This window comes from Procambarus clarkii, chromosome 87 (genome assembly GCF_040958095.1).
Source record: "Procambarus clarkii isolate CNS0578487 chromosome 87, FALCON_Pclarkii_2.0, whole genome shotgun sequence".
NCBI lineage: Eukaryota > Metazoa > Arthropoda > Malacostraca > Decapoda > Cambaridae > Procambarus > Procambarus clarkii.
The window spans coordinates 8,324,818-8,346,004 of NC_091236.1; the positions used below are offsets into that span (position 1 = coordinate 8,324,818).

Here is a 21,187-nt window from a genome sequence, read left to right on the forward strand (position 1 = left end):
CTCTCTCTCTCTCTCTCTCTCTCTCTCTCTCTCTCTCTCTCTCTCTCTCTGTATATATATATATATATATATATATATATATCTTCGTCCCAGGAAATTCACTTTAGATCTGCATCAATCCAATTACCCGTTGTAGCATCCCAGGGTTGCCATGGTAACCTCTTAACAGCATTAGAGAGCGCATTACCTATAACTAACCAGGAGCCAGAAGTCACCAAGCATTTACCCAACACACTGACGAAACCTGTACATCTTTCCTCAATCATATAGCGGCTTGGTTAATATTTGGGGGTTGTGGAGGTTTCAAACACTCGTAAGTTGTTTAATAAATGTAAACAAAGCTATCAGGCTTGAGGAAAGATGTAGAGGTTTCGTAAGAGGTTGGGTAAATGCTTGATAAAGTTGATTTATATTAGAAAAGAGCTCAGGTGTCATCTTGAGGTTATCTTGAGATGATTTCTGGGCTTAGCGTCCCCGCGGCCCGGTCCTCGACCAGGCCTCAACCCCCCCCCCCCAGGAAGCAGCCCGTGACAGCTGACTAACACCCAGGTACCTATTTACTGTTAGGTAACAGGGGGCATCCGGGTGAAAGATACTCTGCCCATTGTTTCTCGCCGGCGCCTGGGATCGAACCCGAGTGTCAGAGTAAAAGTGAGAAAGGGTTAAGAAAGAGTCTCACGTGACTCTTATCTGTATAGGTCGAGGGGATGTTGGGCAAGTCGCAATTCCTGCCCCGTAGAGATATCTTTATCTTTATCTTTATCTATTTTTAGAGTAGCGCTTCACCAGCGGCATCCATGGTGCCGGAGCCTCGTCCCGGGGAGGGCCGAGCGGACAGCACGCTGGACTTGTGATCCTGTGGTCCTGGGTTCCATCCCAGGCGCCGGAGAGAAACAATGGGCAGAGTTTCTTTCAACCTATGCCCCTGTTACCTAGCAGTAAAATAGGTACCTGGGTGTTAGTCAGCTGTCACGGGCTGCTTCCAGGGGGTGGAGGCCTGGTCGAGGACCGGGCCGCGGGGACACTATTAGCCCCGAAATCATCTCAAGATAACCTCAAGATAACCTCCCTTCCATCTCCCTCTCCGTAAAAAATGCAACTGTTTTGCCTGACCTAAAGCGTAAAAAATACAATTGTAATCACCCAAAAAAATAATACAACTTCAAATGCAGACCAAAAAGATTGAAACGTACAAACCTCAGCAACCCACCTAACCCATCGAGGCCATGGCACACGATACGTCAATAATGCGGTGCTTTCGTCTTGACCACAACGTCGCAATTGCAATGGATTATTCGAGTGCGTTAACTGCGTCGTTTCCTGCGTCAGTGCGTCGTTTTCTGCGTCAGTGCGTCATTGGAGGGGGTTATGTGGCAACATGGGGAGAGAGAGAGACACCTACGTAGCATTTGTCCTCATAGGTCCTCCCTCCCTCCCTCCCTCCGTCTCCATGGCAACCTCTCCCTCCCCTCCTCTTCCCTCCTCATCTCTGGTGATGTTTAAGACAATATTTACACCACTACGGGCTCGCCATAGACCGTGCTACTTGGAACTTTTTGTTCCAAGTAGCGAATCTTTAACAACAACAACAACAACATTTACACTCTACTCAGCATACTGGTGTCCCATCCCAACATACTGGTGTCACGCCCCAACATACTGGTGTCCCACCCCAACATACTGGTGTCCCATCCCAACATACTGGTGTCACGCCCCAACATACTGGTGTCCCACCCCAACATACTGGTGTCCCATCCCAACATAGTGGTGTCCCATCCCAACATACTGGTGTCACACCCCAGCATACTGGTGTCATGCCAGCATACTGGTGTCACGCCCCAACATACTGGTGTCATGCCCCAACATACTGGTGTCCCATCCCAACATAGTGGTGTCCCATCCCAACATACTGGTGTCACACCCCAGCATACTGGTGTCATGCCAGCATACTGGTGTCACGCCCCAACATACTGGTGTCCCACCCCAACATAGTGGTGTCCCATCCCAACATAGTGGTGTCCCATCCCAACATACTGGTGTCACACCCCAGCATACTGGTGTCATGCCAGCATACTGGTGTCACGCCCCAACATACTGGTGTCATGCCCCAACATAACCGCATGTCTTGACAGGTGTAACCTCCTGGTGCCCTTGGCTGCAGGAGAAGAATACCGTCTTGACAGGTAAGTGCTAATGGGAGGAGCCAACAGGTAAGATGCTGGCGTACACAGCCGCCGGGGTCGTAACGTTTGGGCAATATTAATACCAGAGACGTCCGTCTTATCGGGGTTGCTTATCTTTGGCTCAGTTTGTTTCTTAAAGTCACCTGAGTACACCAGAGAGGGGGGGGGGGGGGGGGGAAGGAATGGTGCTTAACTATTTGTGGACGGTCGGGGATTGAACGCCGACCTGCATGAAGCGAGACCGTCGCTCTACCGTGCAGACCAAGAGAGAGAGAGAGAGAGAGAGAGAGAGAGAGAGAGAGAGAGAGAGAGAGAGAGAGAGAGAGAGAGAGAGAGAGAGAGAGAGAGAGAGAGAGAGAGAGAGAGAAATATATGTAGAAGATATAAACACAATTAAGTCAGGAGTTTGAACGTTAATTAGACAACCGACGGTTAGAAAGGCGGGGTCCAAGAGCTAACAGCTCGATCTTGCAGACACAAACTGTAATACACTCTTTTTTTGTCCCCCACATAAACTCGGGGAGGATTGACTGGGCACTAATCTTTTAACTGTTTACCCCTGATCATTTACCCCATGGCGGGGTGGCTTCGTAGCCTGGTGGATAGCGCGCAGGATTCGTAATTCTGTGGCGCGGGTTCGATTCCCGCACGAGGCAGAAACAAATGGGCAAAAGTTTCTTTCACCCTGAACGCCCCTGTTACCTAGCAGTAAATAGGTACCTGGGAGTTAGTCAGCTGTCACGGGCTGCTTCCTGGGGGTGGAGGCCTGGTCGAGGACCGGGCCGCGGGGACACTAAAGCCCCGAAAGCATCTCAAGATAACCTCAAGATCATCCAGCAGTAATTAAGAACCTAGGGTTGTAAATCAATTAACGGATCGTGTTCCAGGGATAATTAGTAAGGCTACCTTGAGTTACAGGAAGGGAAGACTGCTAACTGAAATCTAAGTTAGGTTTCTAACTTAGTAAATCTAAGTAAAAAATAATCTAGTTTCTGACTGCAAAGTCAGAAATCGCCTGCTCCTGTACCCACCTACAAGAGGTGGAGCCGGTCGGCCGAGCGGACAGCACGCGGGACTTGTGGTCTTGTGGTCCTTGGTTCGATCCCAGGCGCCGGCGAGAAACAATGGGCAGAGTTTCTTTCACCCTATGCCCTTGTTACTTAGCAGTAAAATAGGTACCTGTGTGTTAGTCAGCTGTCACGGACTGCTTCCTGGGGGTGGAGGCCTGGTCGAGGACCGGGCCGCTGGAGCACTAAAGCCCCGAAATCATCTCAAGATAACCTCAAGGTAACCTGGGTACAAAAAATATTTTTCCTGTGGTCAGGACAACAAAACCTTGACAAACTGTTTAGGACAAGTGTACGTAAAGCCTTTAGTGTCCATTTACGAAACCTGTACATCTTTCCTCGAATATAGCGGCATAATATGTATTGATGAAGCAGTTTACCCGCTTTGAAACTCCAGCAAGCCACGGGTTAGCATTGTTATAGACAACTTTGCGTTTATTAAACAGTTCATAAACTGTTTAATATATGCAAAGTAAGCTCCATGATTGAGGAAAGATGTACAGGTTTCGTAAGTCCACACTTAAGCCGTGAACAGGTCCCACACCAGAGACCTCACTGCCCAAGCAGTCACTGTCAGGAGACCACTGTTAAACAGACCAGCATCACTACCACAATTCGATATGCTACCACCACTAACAACCACCACCACACCTAAGGTCTGAGGGTTTTAGGGTGCGGGGAAACCCTAAGCAACCCCAACCTAACCCAACCAACCTTGACACAACGGGGGAGAGAGAAAGCTTTCCTGTCAACCTTGAGCCGTCACCACCACCACTATCTCTGTCTCTCACTACCATCTCTCTCACTATATCTCTCAGGTGAGAGATTTGAGACCTTTCCATACCTGGGAATTGTGGCGCGTGAGGACTCTAACCTGTCATTAACCTGTCCTGTCATTAACCTGTCCAGTCATTAACCTGACATTAACCCGTCCAAACACCTTGCATTGTGACGGAACGGACCAATCCGTTACGAATCTGACGTATTAATACAAATTAAATCACCGTCATATTTGACGTTTTCTTATGCTTCGGATGCGATAAGGTTAGGTGGGTGGCTTGGGTTCAAACGTTTCTGGTCGTATATAAAACAGTTTTGTTTATTTAGGTTTCTGATAAAAGATAAAAGATAAAACAGTTATCTTTTTTACGGAGTGGCAAAACAGGAGAGGAAGTTGGTGCGTGAGAGAATGCACTACGCAGCCTACTCAGCCACTGGAGGCTGCCACCCATGCAGGGAGTCTAATTGAACATAAGCCTAAAATGGTCAAAAGACATCATACCAAACGACTGGTGGTTAAAAAGGTCAAACCAATGAACTTTGTCTTCGGAGATCAGCACACACACACACACACACACACACACACACACACACACACACATTTGGTATATCTGTACACGTGTACAGACTTTCTTACGTCTCTAATGTGACTCTAGCTCCTGGGCTCGCCCTCTTGTCTGTTATCTCTCTCTCTCTCTCTCTCTCTCTAAATAGGTACAATATTTTGTTAAATTAGTTCCTTGAGGTCCGCCCCTTGAGTTGTCCCTTGAAGTTCACCCTTGAGTTGTTCCTTGAGGTCCACACTGGCACCTTGACCTCCCTTACTGTTCTCTTACCAAGAACAAAAAGTAGACATTGTTCTTCATTAGCTATGTTCTTGTGGCTAAATTTAATAGTTAAAATCTCTCGGGTTTTCGCTTACAACTGATCTCTCTCTCTCTCTCTCTCTCTCTCTCTCTCTCTCTCTCTCTCTCTCTCTCTCTCTCTCTCTCTCTCTCTCTCTCACCTCTCCTCATCTCTCTCCTCACACCTACCGGAGCATGAGCAGGTTGTAGTGTGAAGCGAGGAACATCTATGAGGTGTTCAATAACTCTCACTTTCTCATCAATGAACAAATCCACAAGGGCCGTGACGAAGATTCGAACCTACGTCCGAGAGCATCCCAGACGCTGCCTTTATCGACTGAGCTACGACATGGTTAAAAGAATTGAAACCAGAAGTTCTACTGAACTTACTTGGATCCTGTAGCCTCTCCGAGACACAAACTATATTCTCATCTATAACCTTACATGAGAAACTGACAGTTATTGAGGTAACAGAGGCAGTAACGAGGCAATTGGCGTTACTGGTTGAAACGGAAACTGCCAACGGGACTTGCCAACGCATCGTAATGGATGTTGAAATGATCTGCAAAAGTCCTCAGATTGGCTGAGGGCCTTTGAGCCTTTAAGTTGGCTCTGTAATGATTTAACAGCGAGAGGAGAGTTGCCCAGCAGTTAGAAGATGGCAAATGTAGTACCACTATACAGGATAGTTGACAGGAAGGGTGTAGTGCCACCAGCTGCAACATGGCCGAAAGCCCAGGGGAAAAATTGAACACATATTGTCCACCTTTCCACTCACCTGGGCACTTAAGAGACTCGAACTGGGTACCCCCAAGCGTGTGAAGCTCTGTCAACCGAACACATTGTCTAGTTAAACATTACATATACCTTGCTATATTTTATATGGCTGGTGATATATTTTGAGCTCCATCTAATTGGTTGACCTATAATTTGTGACCTTTTATCCAGTGACCCAGCCATGACCTGTAACCTAATGGCCAGCCATCTATGACCTCTGACCTGTAACCTAATGGCCAGCCATCTATGACCTCTGACCTGTAACCTAATGGCCAGCCATCTATGACCTCTGACCTGTAACCTAATGGCCAGCCATCTATGACCTCTGACCTGTAACCTAATGGCCAGCCATCTATGACCTCTGACCTGTAACCTAATGGCCAGCCATCTATGACCTCTGACCTGTAACCTAATGGCCAGCCATCTATGACCTCTGACCTGTAACCTAATGGCCAGCCATCTATGACCTCTGACCTGTAACCTAATGGCCAGCCATCTATGACCTCTGACCTGTAACCTAATGGCCAGCCATCTATGACTTCTGACCTGTAACCTAATGGCCAGCCATCTATGACCTCTGACCTGTAACCTAATGGCCAGCCATCTATGACCTCTGACCTGTAACCTAATGGCCAGCCATCTATGACCTCTGACCTGTAACCTAATGGCCAGCCATCTATGACCTCTGACCCGTAACCTAATGGCCAGCCATCTATGACCTCTGACCTGTAACCTAATGACCAGCCATCTATGACCTCTGACCTGTAACCTAATGGCCAGCCATCTATGACCTCTGACCTGTAACCTAATGGCCAGCCATCTATGACCTCTGACCTGTAACCTAATGGCCAGCCATCTATGACCTCTGACCTGTAACCTAATGGCCAGCCATCTATGACCTCTGACCCGTAACCTAATGGCCAGCCATCTATGACCTCTGACCTGTAACCTAATGGCCAGCCATCTATGACCTCTGACCTGTAACCTAATGGCCAGCCATCTATGACCTCTGACTTATTACCGTTGACCTGATATATAAACCAACTCTTGGCAACGAACGGGATGGTATATTATAATTCCTATATAATATACCTATTCCTATATAATATACCTATTCCTATATAATATACCTATTCCTATATAATATACCTATTCCTATATAATATACCTATTCCTATATAATATACCTATTCCTATATAATATACCTATTCCTATATAATATACCTATTCCTATATAATATACCTATTCCTATATAATATACACTGGGTATTACGATAGGCTGAGGCTGGCAGTGTGTTGGAAACTGTCTCTATGCTCTCGAAACGAGCGAATCTACCCTCTCGGACGCAGGTTCGAATCCTCGTCACGGCCCTTGTGGATTTGTTCATTTGATACATCACGCTAGTGTGATTTGTGTGTGTGTCTCTATTTTCCCGCTTGTTACAACTTGTAATAAAGTTGTTACATGTTGTTATCACGGCTTTTAAGACGTTGTTACAACCGGCTATATTGGTTGTTACAACTAGTTAGCGGTTAACAACCTGTTCTAACGTTGTAGCAATGTTGTGGTATCGTGGTGTGTTCGGCGGGTTAAATCTATTTGTCTATTGTATATTACGGGGGCAAAACTGTGTTATATAATATAACTAATGACTGAACAAGGGGGGGGAGGGGTGATACAGCTGAATGGTGATGTATGATGTATTATTTCTAACGTTGTTATTAATATATATTAAAATTATTTATTAAGCTTATATTTTTATTAATGATTTTATAATTTATATTATATGCAATTATGATAATGGGAGAGAGAGAGAGAGAGAGAGAGAGAGAGAGAGAGAGAGAGAGAGAGAGAGAGAGAGAGAGAGACAGAGAGAGAGAGAGAGAGAGAGAGAGACAGAAGGTCACACAACCAAGGCTTTGGAAAACGACATAGAGAGAGAGATAAAGAGACAATTGAGAGATAACATGAGATAAGTCGAACCCTCACCAGACTCGCTTTGTGTAGGTCATATATATATATATATATATATATATATATATATATATATATATATATATATATATATATATATATATATATATATATATATATATATATATATAGCGTGTCTACGCCCTATAAGTCTCCCTACGGGCTCACCATAGCCCGTGCTACTTGGAACTTTTTATTCCCAGTAGCTGAATCTATAACAACAACAACCCTAAGTCTCTCTCTCTCTCTCTCTCTGTCTCTCTCTCTCTCTCTGTCTCTCTCTCTCTCTCTCTCTCTCTCTCTCTCTCTCTCTCTCTCTCTCTGTCTCTCTCTCTCTCTCTCTCTCTCTCTCTCTCTCTCTCTCTCTCTCTCTCTCTCTCTCTCTCTCTCTCTCTCTCTCTCTCAGTTGCAACAGCTAATTTAGATGCAACCAAACATGGTAGGTCGTCGTACCTCTGCCACCTTCTACGGTGGCCGGAGGGAAGAGGGGGAGGGGGGGAGATTGGGGGATTGGGGGGAGGGGGAGTTGATTGTGACGTGGGTTGATATCCTGGGAGGTCATTGATTAGTCCACTTGCAAGGTCACTGTCGTAAAAGCCAGTGTTTGGGATGTTTTTCACTGTCATAGGGCACAATAGGGATGTTTTCACTGTTATAGGACACAGTAGAGATGTTTTCACTGTCATAGGACCCCAGTAGGGAGGTTTTCACTGTCACAGGACTCAGTAGGGATGTTTTTCACTGTCATAGGACCCAGTAGGGATGTTTTTCACTGTCATAGGGTACAGTAGGGATGTTTTTCACTGTCATAGGACCCCAGTAGGGATGTTTTTCACTGTCATGGGGCACAGTAGGGTTGTTTTCACTGTCATAGGGCACAGTAGGGATGTTTTTCACTGTCATAGGAGCCAGTAGGGATGTTTTTCACTGTCATAGGACCCAGTAGAGGATGTTTTCACTGTCATAGAACCCCAGTAGGGAGGTTTTCACGGTCACAGGACTCAGTAGGGATGTTTTTCACTGTCATAGGACCCAGTAGGGATGTTTTTCACTGTCATAGGGTACAGTAGGGATGTTTTTCACTGTCATAGGACCCCAGTAGGGATGTTTTTCACTGTCATAGGAGCCAGTAGGGATGTTTTTCACTGTCATAGGACCCAGTAGAGGATGTTTTCACTGTCATAGGACCCAGTAGAGGATGTTTTCACTGTCATAGGACCCCAGTAGGGAGGTTTTCACTGTCACAGGACTCAGTAGGGATGTTTTTCACTGTCATAGGGCACAGTAGGGATGTTTTTCACTGTCATGGGACACAGTAGGGTTGTTTTCACTGTCATAGGGCACAGTAGGGATGTTTTTCACTGTCATAGGAGCCAGTAGGGATGTTTTTCACTGTCATAGGACCCAGTAGAGGATGTTTTCACTGTCATAGGACCCAGTAGAGGATGTTTTTCACTGTCATAGGACCCAGTAGAGGATGTTTTCACTGTCATAGGACCCAGTAGAGGATGTTTTCACTGTCATAGGACCCAGTAGAGGATGTTTTCACTGTCACAGGACCCAGTAGGGATGTTTTTCACTGTCATAGGACCCCAGTAGGGATGTTTATCACTGTCATAGGGCACAATAGGGATGTTTTCACTGTTATAGGACACAGTAGGGATGTTTTTCACTGTCATAGGACCCAGTAGAGGATGTTTTCACTGTCATAGGACCCCAGTAGAGGATGTTTTCACTGTCATAGGACCCAGTAGGGATGTTTTCACTGTCATAGGACCCAGTAGAGGATGTTTTCACTGTCATAGGACCCAGTAGGGATGTTTTCACTGTCATAGGACCCAGTAGAGGATGTTTTCACTGTCATAGGACCCAGTAGGGATGCAGTCCTATATAATATAGGACAAGACAATATAAAAATTGTGTCTATAGGACTGTAAGCTTACCTATGTGATTAGATCTAATCAGTTATCAGGATTGGCACAGGAACTGGAGAAGTTAGAGAGGGATTGGGGAATAGATTTCTATTCCCCAATCCCATCCCACCAAGTCGCATTTGATGGGATGGGGGAGGGAGGGGGGTCTAATCTTTGACTCCTGTCGTTCATTGGCTGATTGACAGCTGTCGTTCACTGCCTGATTGACAGCTATCGTTCACCGCCTGATTGACAGCTGTCGTTTAGTACCTGATTGACAGCTGTCGTTCATTGGCTGATTGACAGCTGTCGTTCAGTACCTGATTGACAGCTGTCGTTCACTGATTGACAGCTGTCGTTCACTGCTTGATTGACAGCTATCGTTCACTGACTGATTGACAGCTGTCGTTCACTGATTGACAGCTGTCGTTCACTGACTGATTGACAGCTGTCGTTCACTGACTGAGTGACAGCTGTCGTTCACTGATTGACAGCTGTCGTTCACTGATTGACAGCTGTCGTTCACTGACTGATTTACAGCTGTCGTTCACTGATTGACAGCTGTCGTTCACTGATTGACAGCTGTCGTTCACTGATTGACAGCTGTCGTTCACTGATTGACAGCTGTCGTTCACTGATTGACAGCTGTCGTTCACTGACTGATTGACAGCTGTCGTTCACTGATTGACAGCTGTCGTTCACTGACTGATTGACAGCTGTCGTTCACTGATTGACAGCTGTCGTTCACTGATTGACAGCTGTCGTTCACTGCCTGATTGACAGCTGTCGTCCACTGATTGACAGCTGTCGTTCACTGATTGACAGCTGTCGTTCAGTACCTGATTGGCACCTGTCGTTCAGTACCTGACTGACAGCTGTCGTTCACTGATTGACAGCTGTCGTTCACTGCCTGATTGACAGCTGTCGTTCAGTACCTGATTGACAGCTGTCGTTCAGTACCTGATTGACAGCTGTCGTTCACTGCCTGATTGACACCTGTCGTCTCCCGGGTAAAAGGGTCATCCATTGAGCTGCGCAGTGAATGATGCGCCTCACTCAGGTTATGGCCAAAACTGGGCGGGTGACCGCACGCAAGCACGTGCGTGCGTGCGTGTGTGTGTTGTGGCCAACATAACAGACTGCAGGTGTCTCTCGCTGACGTCATTGGTCCCAGTGTTGGTGTGTGTGTGTGACTGTGTTAATGCATGATGTTGCTTGTGTGTTGTTTGTGTGTTGTGTGTGTTGTGTTGTGTTGCGTGTGTGTGTTGTTTGTGTGTTGTGTGTGTGTGTGTGTGTGTGTGTTGCTTGTGTGTTGTGTGTGTGTGTTGTGTGTGTGTTGCTTGTGTGTTGTGTGTGTGTGTGTGTACTCACCTAGTTGAGCTTGCGGGGTTGAGCTCTGGCTCTTTGGTCCCGCCTCTCAACCGTCAATCAACTGGTGTACAGGTTCCTGAGCCTACTGGGCTCTATCATATCTACACTTGAAACTGTGTATGGAGTCAGCCGCCACCACATCACTGCCTAATACATTCCATCTGTTAACTACTCTGACACTGAAAAAGTTCCTTCTAACGTCCCTGTGGCTCATGTGGGTACTCAGTTTCCACCTGTGTCCCCTTGTTCGCGTCCCACCAGTGTTGAATAGTTCATCCTTGTTTACCCGGTCGATTCCCCTGAGAATTTTGTAGGTTGTAGGCCAGTGATCTAACAGTGCCACGTGGTCTAACAGTGTCACGTGGTTCAACAGTGCCACGTGGTCCAACAGTGCCACTTGGTGCAACAGTGCCAAGTGGTGCAACAGTGCCACGTGGTGCAACAGTGTCACGTGGTCTAACAGTGCCACGTGGTCTAACAGTGCCACGTGGTCTAACAGTGCCACGTGGTCTAAGAGTGCCACGTGGTCTAACAGTGTCACGTGGTCTAACAGTGCCACGTGGTCTAACAGTATCACGTAGTCCAACAGTGCCACGTGGTCTAACAGTGCCACGTGGTCTAACAGTGCCACGTGGTCCAACAGTGCCACGTGGTGCAACAGTGCCACGTGGTCTAACAGTGCCACGTGGTCTAACAGTGCCTCGTGGTCCAACAGTGCCACGTGGTCCAACAGTGCCACTTGGTGCAACAGTGCCACGTGGTGCAACAGTGCCACGTGGTCTAACAGTGCCACGTGGTCTAACAGTGCCACGTGGTCCAACAGTGCCACGTGGTTCAACAGTGCCACGTGGTCCAACAGTGCCACGTCAAGAGTATCCGTGATTGTGTCCGTATCCGTGAGGGGCCTGACAGCTGAGTGGACAGCGCTTTGGATTCGTAGTCCTGAGGTTCCGGGTTCGATCCCCGGTGGAGGCGGAAACAAAATGGGCAAGGGTTCTTTCACCCCTGATGCACCTGTTCACCTAGCAGTAAATAGGTACCTGGGAGTTAGACAGCTGGTATGGGCTACTTTCTAGGGGATGTGCAACAAAAAGGAGGCCTGTTCCAGGACCGGGCCGCGCGGGACGCTAAGCCCCGATATATAGCCTCAAGATAAGGACATGTATATGAGTGGGATTGGGTTGTTATAGATAGGAGCTGCCTCGTATGGGCCAATAGGCCTTCTGCAGTTACCTTTGTTCTTATGTATGGACCAATAGGAGCTGCCTCGTATGGGCCAATAGGCCTTCTGCAGTTACCTTTGTTCTTATGTATGGACCAATAGGAGCTGCCTCGTATGGGCCAATAGGCCTTCTGCAGTTACCTTTGTTCTTATGTTCTTCTTAAGATAGCCGTTATCACCATTAATTTCCTGCTGGCCTGCGGCACCAGAACCGCAGGTGTTCAGCCGCCTGCGGCCACCGGGAAGATGTGCGGGTGTTGGCGGCGGTGTTCCGGTACGAGACGCAGGTATTGGCCATTGATTTTGGTTAAGCTGTGCGTCGCGTCCGTGGCTGCCTGCATGACTCCCCCAGCTTGAGTCACCTGGGGGAGGGGGGGGGAGTAGTCACCTGGGGGAGGGGGGGGAGTCACCTGGGGGAGGGGGGGGAGTAGTCACCTGGGGGAGGGGGGGAGTCACCTGGGGGAGGGGGGGAGTCACCTGGGGGAGGGGGAAGAGTCACCTGGGGGAGGGGGGAGCTGGGGTTACCTGGGGGGGGGGCACCTGCACATGGGGTGGGGGTGAAGTCTGAGAAGCTGTAGATGTTTCGTACATAAAGCTGACTAGTGTGTCCACTATTAAGTAACTATTCTCACTACTGCTGTTGAGGTCAGAGGTCAAAGGTCACAAGGTATACTTCAATCAGTCACGTAGGGCTCAAAATCTCCCCAGCCACACAAAATATAACAAGGTATATATATATATATATATATATATATATATATATATATATATATATATATATATATATATATATATATATATATATATATATATATATATAAATAGGTGCTCAATTTTCCTCTGCTTCCGAATATGCTGAAGAGAGCTTCAGCGAGACGAGAAATTAAGTAACATCTTGAGGTTATCTTGAGATGATTTCGGGGGCTCAGCATCCCCGCGGCCCGGTCCTCGACCAGGCTTCCTTTTTGTTACACCCCCCCCCCCCCCAGGAAGCAACCCGTAGCAGCTGTCTAACTCCCAGGTACCTGCCAGGCACAATTATATTTTAAAATAAACGTTGAATACTTTAATTTGTCAACTTGAAGAATATATGAAACATAGAGAAAATTCGCAATATTTAACCTAACTATTTTTTTTGTAAAAATATACGAAAAAAAGGTTTTTCCAATTCCCAGATAAGCAACAACAATGATTAAGCGGCTCCAATTATCACCGTAGCGACCCAGAACTCAAACAATATTTGTGTTTTCCAGCGACCTTAATTTGACCCTTTGACCTTGCTGTGACCCGAGGACACTGATATGATTCTCAGAAGCTCGTAGTACGACTCTTAAATGCCTTTGAGGTGATCCTTAGATGGACGCTAAGGTCACCCATTAGTGACCTTGACATGACCTCCTCCCCCTTTAACTTCAAATTGACCCATTGATCTTAATGTGACCCTGAAATAAACGTGACCTACTGACCTAGCCTTGACCCCGAACCGATTACCTTGAGGTTACCTTGAGGTGCTTCCGTGGCTTAGCGTCCCCGCGGCCCGGTCGTCGACCAGGCCTCCTGGTTGCCGGACTGATCAACCAGGCTGTTGGACGCGGCTGCTCGCAGCCTGACGTACGAGTCACAGCCTGGTTGATCAGGTATCAAATAACCGATGGCTAACATTTGTATAGAAACCCGCAATTGCGTGTCTCCTGAGAACTACACACAAACACTCCCAAACGGGAGCCGGTCGGCCGAACGGACAGCACGCTGGACTTGTGATCCTGTGGTCCTGGGTTCGATCCCAGGCGCCGGCGAGAAACAATGGGCAGAGTTTCTTTCACCCTATGCCCCTGTTACCTAGCAGTAAAATAGGTACCTGGGTGTTAGTCAGCTGTCACAGGCTGCTTTCTGGGGGTAGAGGCCTGGTCGAGGACCGGGCCGCGGGGACACTAAAGCCCCGAAATCATCTCAAGATAACCTCAAGATAACGTTGAGATTGCGAGAGAAGCAACACAGCTGAAACACAAGACAGGAGCAACACAAGAGAAGAAGCAACACAGCTGAAACACAAGACAGGAGCAACACAAGAGAAGAAGCAACACAGCTGAAACACAAGACAGGAGCAACACAAGAGAAGAAGCAACACAGCTGAAACACAAGACAGGAGCAACACAAGAGAAGAAGCAACACAGCTGAAACACAAGACAGGAGCAACACAAGAGAAGAAGCAACACAGCTGAAACACAAGACAGGAGCAACACAAGAGAAGAAGCAACACAGCTGAAACACAAGACAGGAGCAACACAAGAGAAGAAGCAACACAGCTGAAACACAAGACAGGAGCAACACAAGAGAAGAAGCAACACAGCTGAAACACAAGACAGGAGCAACACAAGAGAAGAAGCAACACAGCTGAAACACAAGACAGGAGCAACACAAGAGAAGAAGCAACACAGCTGAAACACAAGACAGGAGCAACACAAGAGAAGAAGCAACACAGCTGAAACACAAGACAGGAGCAACACAAGAGAAGAAGCAACACAGCTGAAACACAAGACAGGAGCAACACAAGAGAAGAAGCAACACAGCTGAAACACAAGACAGGAGCAACACAAGAGAAGAAGCAACACAGGAGATATATAAAGGCAAACATGTCCAGGGTTCAAGGGCACCTCAACAAAGGCACATCACCTGTGTACACAGCAACCGGGATTGCCAATTAGCGACAGGAGGTCACCTGAGGGCCTGAGAGCCTCTGGCCGTTGGAGCTAACAAGAGTCTCTTCGCGTCATCGAACTCAAAAGCCGGTTTAGGCAAACGAGCTTTGGGAGACGTTCTGGGACACAAGATGACGCTTGACGATGACGTTCTGGGACACCAAGACACACTTGGTGGAGGGGGGAATGGTTGTGTCACCTTTAGTCAATTCCAGGAACCTCCCCTCCTCTTCCTCAATCGCCTCTGGCATAAGCAGTTGACTAACTTCACCTCTGCTATCATCACCATCACCACCACTACCAGCACCACTACCAGCACCTCCACCATCACCACCATCACCGCTTCGTACATTCCAGACGACGCTATCGTCATTCCACACAAGTCTACCATTTCTCTTTTTACCTCTTTAGAGTTCAATCTTGCCTCTCTCCTCTCTTTTTCTCTCCAATTCTCTTTTGTTATTCACTCCTCCTTCTCTGGCATCATTACATATAGCTGCCCTTCCTCGTTATCTCTGTTTATCACTGTATTCCTCTGTTATCTCTCTCTTACATGGGAGATATAAGGAGGACATGCAGCCATTGCTTGGGTATTTATTGATACTTTATTGGTTTGATCTCTCTGTTGACATAGATGGCGCGGCGGGCGTCCTGATCTCTCTGTTGACATAGATGGCCTATGAAACAATGTGGCGTAGAAACGGGTATAGTGTCGTCCGCTATAAGCGTGGTAGTCCTCATATGAGGACTGACATTAACATGTTGTTTGTCCGAACATATATAATGGCTTGCCTTGCAGGATGTGACTTCTGGCGTCTTCCTGGAAGCTAAAATCACCCCCTTTCACCCTGTTTCCAAGGGTCTGAATGCTTTGATCGTGCCTCATTCCAGGATTCAGTCATTATCTCGTTCGCTATCAGCTTAATACAGCGTTTGATACTCGTTCGTCTATGCTTTCTGTTTCTGGACTGTGGTTTGGTCTCTTTTTGACTTTCTGCGGTCAAGACCTGTTCCACTCATGTATACAGCGTCCAGAACTATTCCATTCCGTTTTAAGTAAGGGTTTCCAATCTCGCATTTCCCGCGTTTTTTGTTTCCGTTCTCAATGCGGGGTAGAAGACTGCCTCCATTCTTATTGCATTGTCCAGATTTTGTGTCGGTCCTACAAGTCTCGAGGTAAATCTATCAAAACATGGTCCAGGATTTTCTCCGTTATTCCAGTGCTAAAGTCTACCTCTCTCGGTGTTCCAAATCTTTTTAATATCTAGAATAGTTACGACTTGATAAGGGTCCAGGACTTGATAAGGTCCAGGACTTGATAAGGGTCCAGGACTTGATGAGGGTCCTAGACTTGATAAGGGTCAAGGACTTGATAAGGGTCCAGGACTTGATAAGGGTCCAGGACTTGATAAGGGTCCAGGACTTGATGAGGGTCCAGGACTTGATGAAGGTCCTAGACTTGATAAGGGTCCAGGACTTGATAAGGGTCCAGGACTTGATGAAGGTCCTAGACTTGATAAGGGTCCAGGACTTGATGAAGGTCCTAGACTTGATAAGGGTCCAGGACTTGATGAGGGTCCAGGACTTGATGAGGGTCCAGGACTTGATGAGGGTCCTAGACTTGATGAGGGTCCTAGACTTGATAAGGGTCCAGGACTTGATGAGGGTCCAGGACTTGATAAGGGTCCAGGACTTGATAAGGTCCAGGACTTAATGAGGGTCCAGGACTTGATGAGGGTCCAGGACTTGATAAGGGTCCAGGACTTGATAAGGGTCCAGGACTTGATAAGGGTCCAGGACTTGATAAGGTCCTAGACTTGATAAGGGTCCAGGACTTGATGAGGGTCCTAGACTTGATAAGGGTCCAGGACTTGATAAGGGTCCAGGACTTGATAAGGTCCAGGACTTAATGAAGGTCCAAGACTTGATAAGGGTCCAGGACTTGATGAGGGTCCTAGACTTGATAAGGGTCCAGGACTTGATAAGGGTCCAGGACTTGATAAGGTCCTAGACTTGATAAGGGTCCAGGACTTGATGAGGGTCCTAGACGTGATAAGGGTCCAGGACTTGATAAGGGTCCAGGACTTGATAAGGTCCAGGACTTAATGAAGGTCCAAGACTTGATAAGGGTCCAGGACTTGATGAGGGTCCTAGACTTGATAAGGGTCCAGGACTTGATAAGGGTCCAGGACTTGATAAGGTCCAGGACTTAATGAAGGTCCAAGACTTGATAAGGGTCCAAGACTTGATGAAGATCCAGGACTTGATGAAGGTCCAAGACTTGATAAGAGTCCAAGGAACGACAGAAACGTTCATGTTATATATCTCTTAGCTGGGTTATATGTTTCAGACCCGTTATTGTGACGTGTTCTCCCCATCCACACTACCTTTCCTTCATGGTTCCACTGTCAATACCAGCCTGTCCCTACGGTCCATTTTTTGTCCCCCATGGGTCTGGACCTATTGCCTTTTCCTTCCTGTGCTCCAGATCTGCTTCCCTTCTCTCCCCTCTGGCCAGATCTGCCTTCCTCCCCCTCTCTATCTGTGGCATAGAGCTAGCTTCCTCCCTCTCTGCTCTACCACACACTTTGGTACACAACTCCATTCACCTCAACACCCAAAAAGAAATTCCATCTCTTTAACATCCCCTCAACAATGAGGTAGAAACGTTCCATTCACTAAAATCAGCGCCGATTATAACTCAGTCCTCCGACGTCCCTAGCAGTTGTCATGCCAACCAAGACAGCCATCTTGGCCTCGAGTACAGCAGGAGACAGAGAACTCGGCGTTCGTGATGACTACGAACACATCTCAACAGCTCGTACTGGAGCTGCCTCACGAGAACTCTGCCAATGGGCTACGCTAATGAGAAAACCCGTCAGACTCCCACGAGAGCTTTTCATCTAAGAAAAGCCATTCAGGCGAAGGCAAATAGTGAAATAAGTTGTTGTTTACAAGGGAATAACGCCTGCTATCCTGTCTTTCCTATCGAAAAAGAGCTTAAAGTGCGCTTGATTCTGAAGACTTTCGACCCTCGAATACATTACTGAAGCTTCTCCAAGCTTGAATTAACGCTTAAATTTAGTACAGACAGAATCTCCTCTGAGGAGAGCGCCATCGCGGCCACCAGAGGCCCAATGCGGACAACACAGTTAACTAGAGGTCTCAATGATCTAAAAAACAGGATTTTCCTTGAGGCAAATGACCACACAAGAGCCCTCGTAGACAGAGGTGGGACCGTCCATTGACGCCAAGACGCCTGGTAGACAGATACCACTGTCCAACATGCCTTCAGAGAAGATACTACTGACCAAAATGCCTTCAGAAAAGATACTACTGTCCAAAATGCCTTCAGAAAAGATACTACTATCCAACATGCCTTCAGAAAAGATACTACTGTCTAACACGCCATCAGGATAGATACTATTGTCCACGATTACCCCTCATGACAGATAATACTGCCCCAAAGACTCCTGCAGGATAGATAACACTGTCCAAGACTCCTGCAGGATAGATAACACTGTCCAAGACTCCTGCAGGATAGATAACACTGTCCAAGACTCCTGCAGGATAGATAACACTGTCCAACAAGCCTACAGGATAGATAACACTGTCCAAGACTCCTGCAGGATAGATAACACTGTCCAAGACTCCTGCAGGATAGATAACACTATCCAACAAGCCTACAGGATAGATATATAACTACTCAACGCTCCCGGAGGCAAATAAAATAAAATCTCCAGATACTGAGCCAAAGTTCACGAGCACTTTGGCTCAGTATCTGGAGATTTTATTCTCCAGATAAAGTTCCTGGAACAGTGCTCCAAAGTTCACGAGCACTTTACAAAAATATACAACATGCCAACAGTCGAATGATTACATCAGAGAGATATTAATCATTTATCTTTATACAGAGAAGTGAAATAGACTCTAACAGTGACTCGAGACGCCTGTAGCAGTGCTCTTCACCGCACACACATTCCTTCAGCAAACTGAACTCGTTTTAAGAGAGACGATTGACTTAAACCCGTTGACCCAGTCATCTGAGACAATGTACTTCATTCCACTTGGATCCAATCAGTTGGCAATCAGGCAGTGGGGTACCCACAAAAGAGAGGCATTTTTACGTTATCAAGGGAGAGCTTCGAACCAGGATACTGCTAGATTGGTGAATATGAGTAGCAATCTCAGTGTCCTGTGTGGCAGTGAATATGAGCACCACCTCACTGTCCTGTGTGGCAGTGAATATGAGCACCACCTCACTATCCTGTGTGGCAGTGAATATGAGCACCACCTCACTGTCCTGTGTGGCAGTGAATATGAGCACCACCTCACTGTCCTGTGTGGCAGTGAATATGAGCACCACCTCACTGTCCTGTGTGGCAGTGAATATGAGCAGCAATCTCACTGTCCTGTGTAGCAGTGAATATGAGCAGCAATCTCACTGTCCTGTGTGGCAGTGAATATGAGCAGCATCCTCAGTGTCCTGTGTGGCAGTGAATATGAGCAGCAATCTCACTGTCCTGTGTGACAGTGAATATGAGCAGCATCCTCAGTGTCCTGTGTGGCAGTGAATATGAGCAGCATCCTCAGTGTCCTGTGTGGCAGTGAATATGAGCAGCAATCTCACTGTCCTGTGTGACAGTGAATATGAGCAGCATCCTCAGTGTCCTGTGTGGCAGTGAATATGAGCACCACCTCACTGTCCTGTGTGGCAGTGAATATGAGCACCACCTCACTGTCCTGTGTGGCAGTGAATATGAGCACCACCTCACTGTCCTGTGTGGCAGTGAATATGAGCAGCACCTCACTGTCCTGTGTGGCAGTGAATATGAGTAGCATCTCACTGTCCTGTGTGGCAGTGAATATGAGTAGCACCTCACTGTCTTGTGTGGCAGTGAATATGAGCACCACCTCACTGTCTTGTGTGTCAGTGAATATGAGCAGCACCTCACTGTCCTGTGTGACAGTGAATATGAGCACCACCTCACTGTCTTGTGTGTCAGTGAATATGAGCAGCACCTCACTGCAAGAAGACCTAACTGAATTACTCCGATTAAGAGAAAAACAGTTATTTAACTTTGTTAATATCAGCGGCTATACAGACTTAGGCTTCCTCTTATGTCTGTGTCTGATACTTGGAGGGTCTTTATGTTCTCCCCCCCTCTCTCTCTCTCTCTCTCTCTCTCTCTCTCTCTCTCTCTCTCTCTCTCTCTCTCTCTCTCTGCCTCTGCCTTCCTCCCTCCATTTAAAATATTATCGTTTCATTCTCTTATCACCCTGGCTTGCAATGTGTCGTAGCCTGCTGACTGATTCACAGCTTACATAGCTCACTCCACTGAAATACTGCCTCTGTGCATGATTGGGGCATTACATGCGCTTGCATGTTGCCTCAGCATTTGCAGAGTAAGCTGCTGCTGCTGCTGCTGCTGCTGCTGCTGCTGCTGCACGGGGCCCCCAACACATGTCTGTTTGTCAAACCTCTTATCTTCTTGCCCAACACCTTTCTGCTTGCAGCGTGCAAGACGTACCCAGAGGAAGAGCCTCTCTCTCTCTCTCTCTCTCTCTCTCTCTCTCTCTCTCTCTCTCTCTCTCTCTCTCTCTCTCTCTCTCTCTCTCTCTCTCTCTCAACCCCCACCCCACACACACACACACACACACACACACACACACACACACACACACACACACACACACACACACACACACACACGCGCGCGCGCACAAGCACAACTAGGTGAGTACAAGGGGGTCTCGCTGCCAGCTCTGAATATGATCATTTGGGTTTGAAAATGATAATTTAAATGTTCGTATCCTCAGTGAAAATTATTTAACAATTCATCGTCAGATTTAATATATTGACAGATGAGGAGTTGTTTATGTGTAGAAAAATCATCAGAAACAGCCTAACAGTTGGCGTCAATCACCGGAAGTATCCCAAGAGACGTTCCAATCACTGGGAGTATCCCAACAGATGTTCCAATCACTGGGAGTATCACAACAGATGTTCCAATCACTGGAAGTACCCCAAGAGACGTTCCAATCACTGGGAGTACCCCCAAGAGACGTCCCAATCACTGGGAGTATCCCAAGAGACGTCCCAATCACTGGGAGTACCTCCAAGAGACGTCTCAATCACTGGAAGTACCCCACGAGACGTCCCAATCACCGGAAGGACCCTAAGAGACGTCCCAATCACCGGAAGGACCCTAAGAGACGTCCCAATCATCGGAAGGACCCCAAGAGACGTCCCAATCACCGGAAGGACCCCAAGAGACGTCCCAATCATCGGAAGGACCCCAAGAGATGTTCCAGCTAAAGTGATGCCGGAAATATTAGTAACCCTATACAGT

At 47.2% G+C, this 21,187-nt stretch overlaps 1 protein-coding gene across 1 annotated transcript; it reads left to right on the top strand.

Annotated features, from left to right (window-relative positions):
* Positions 1-1,226: 1,226 nt before the first annotated feature.
* LOC138358882 (collagen alpha-2(I) chain-like) lies at positions 1,227-16,649 on the top strand. The gene is made up of 4 exons (XM_069317233.1): positions 1,227-1,299; positions 2,133-2,183; positions 11,269-11,778; positions 16,147-16,649. Exons 1-4 carry the CDS (start codon positions 1,227-1,229, stop codon positions 16,647-16,649), a joined length of 1,137 nt encoding a protein of 378 aa, XP_069173334.1.
* Positions 16,650-21,187: the final 4,538 nt, after the last annotated feature.

Excerpts from the sequence above, each read along its gene's own strand:
- LOC138358882 (XM_069317233.1), top strand. The coding sequence starts at position 1,227 with ATGGCACACGATACGTCAATAATGCGGTGCTTTCGTCTTGACCACAAC. Across the intron at positions 2,184-11,268 it reads GAAGAATACCGTCTTGACAG|TGTCACGTGGTTCAACAGTG; the intron begins GTAAGTGCTAAT and ends GTGGTCTAACAG. Across the intron at positions 11,779-16,146 it reads ACGTGGTCCAACAGTGCCAC|GACTTGATAAGGGTCCAGGA; the intron begins GTCAAGAGTATC and ends GATAAGGTCCAG.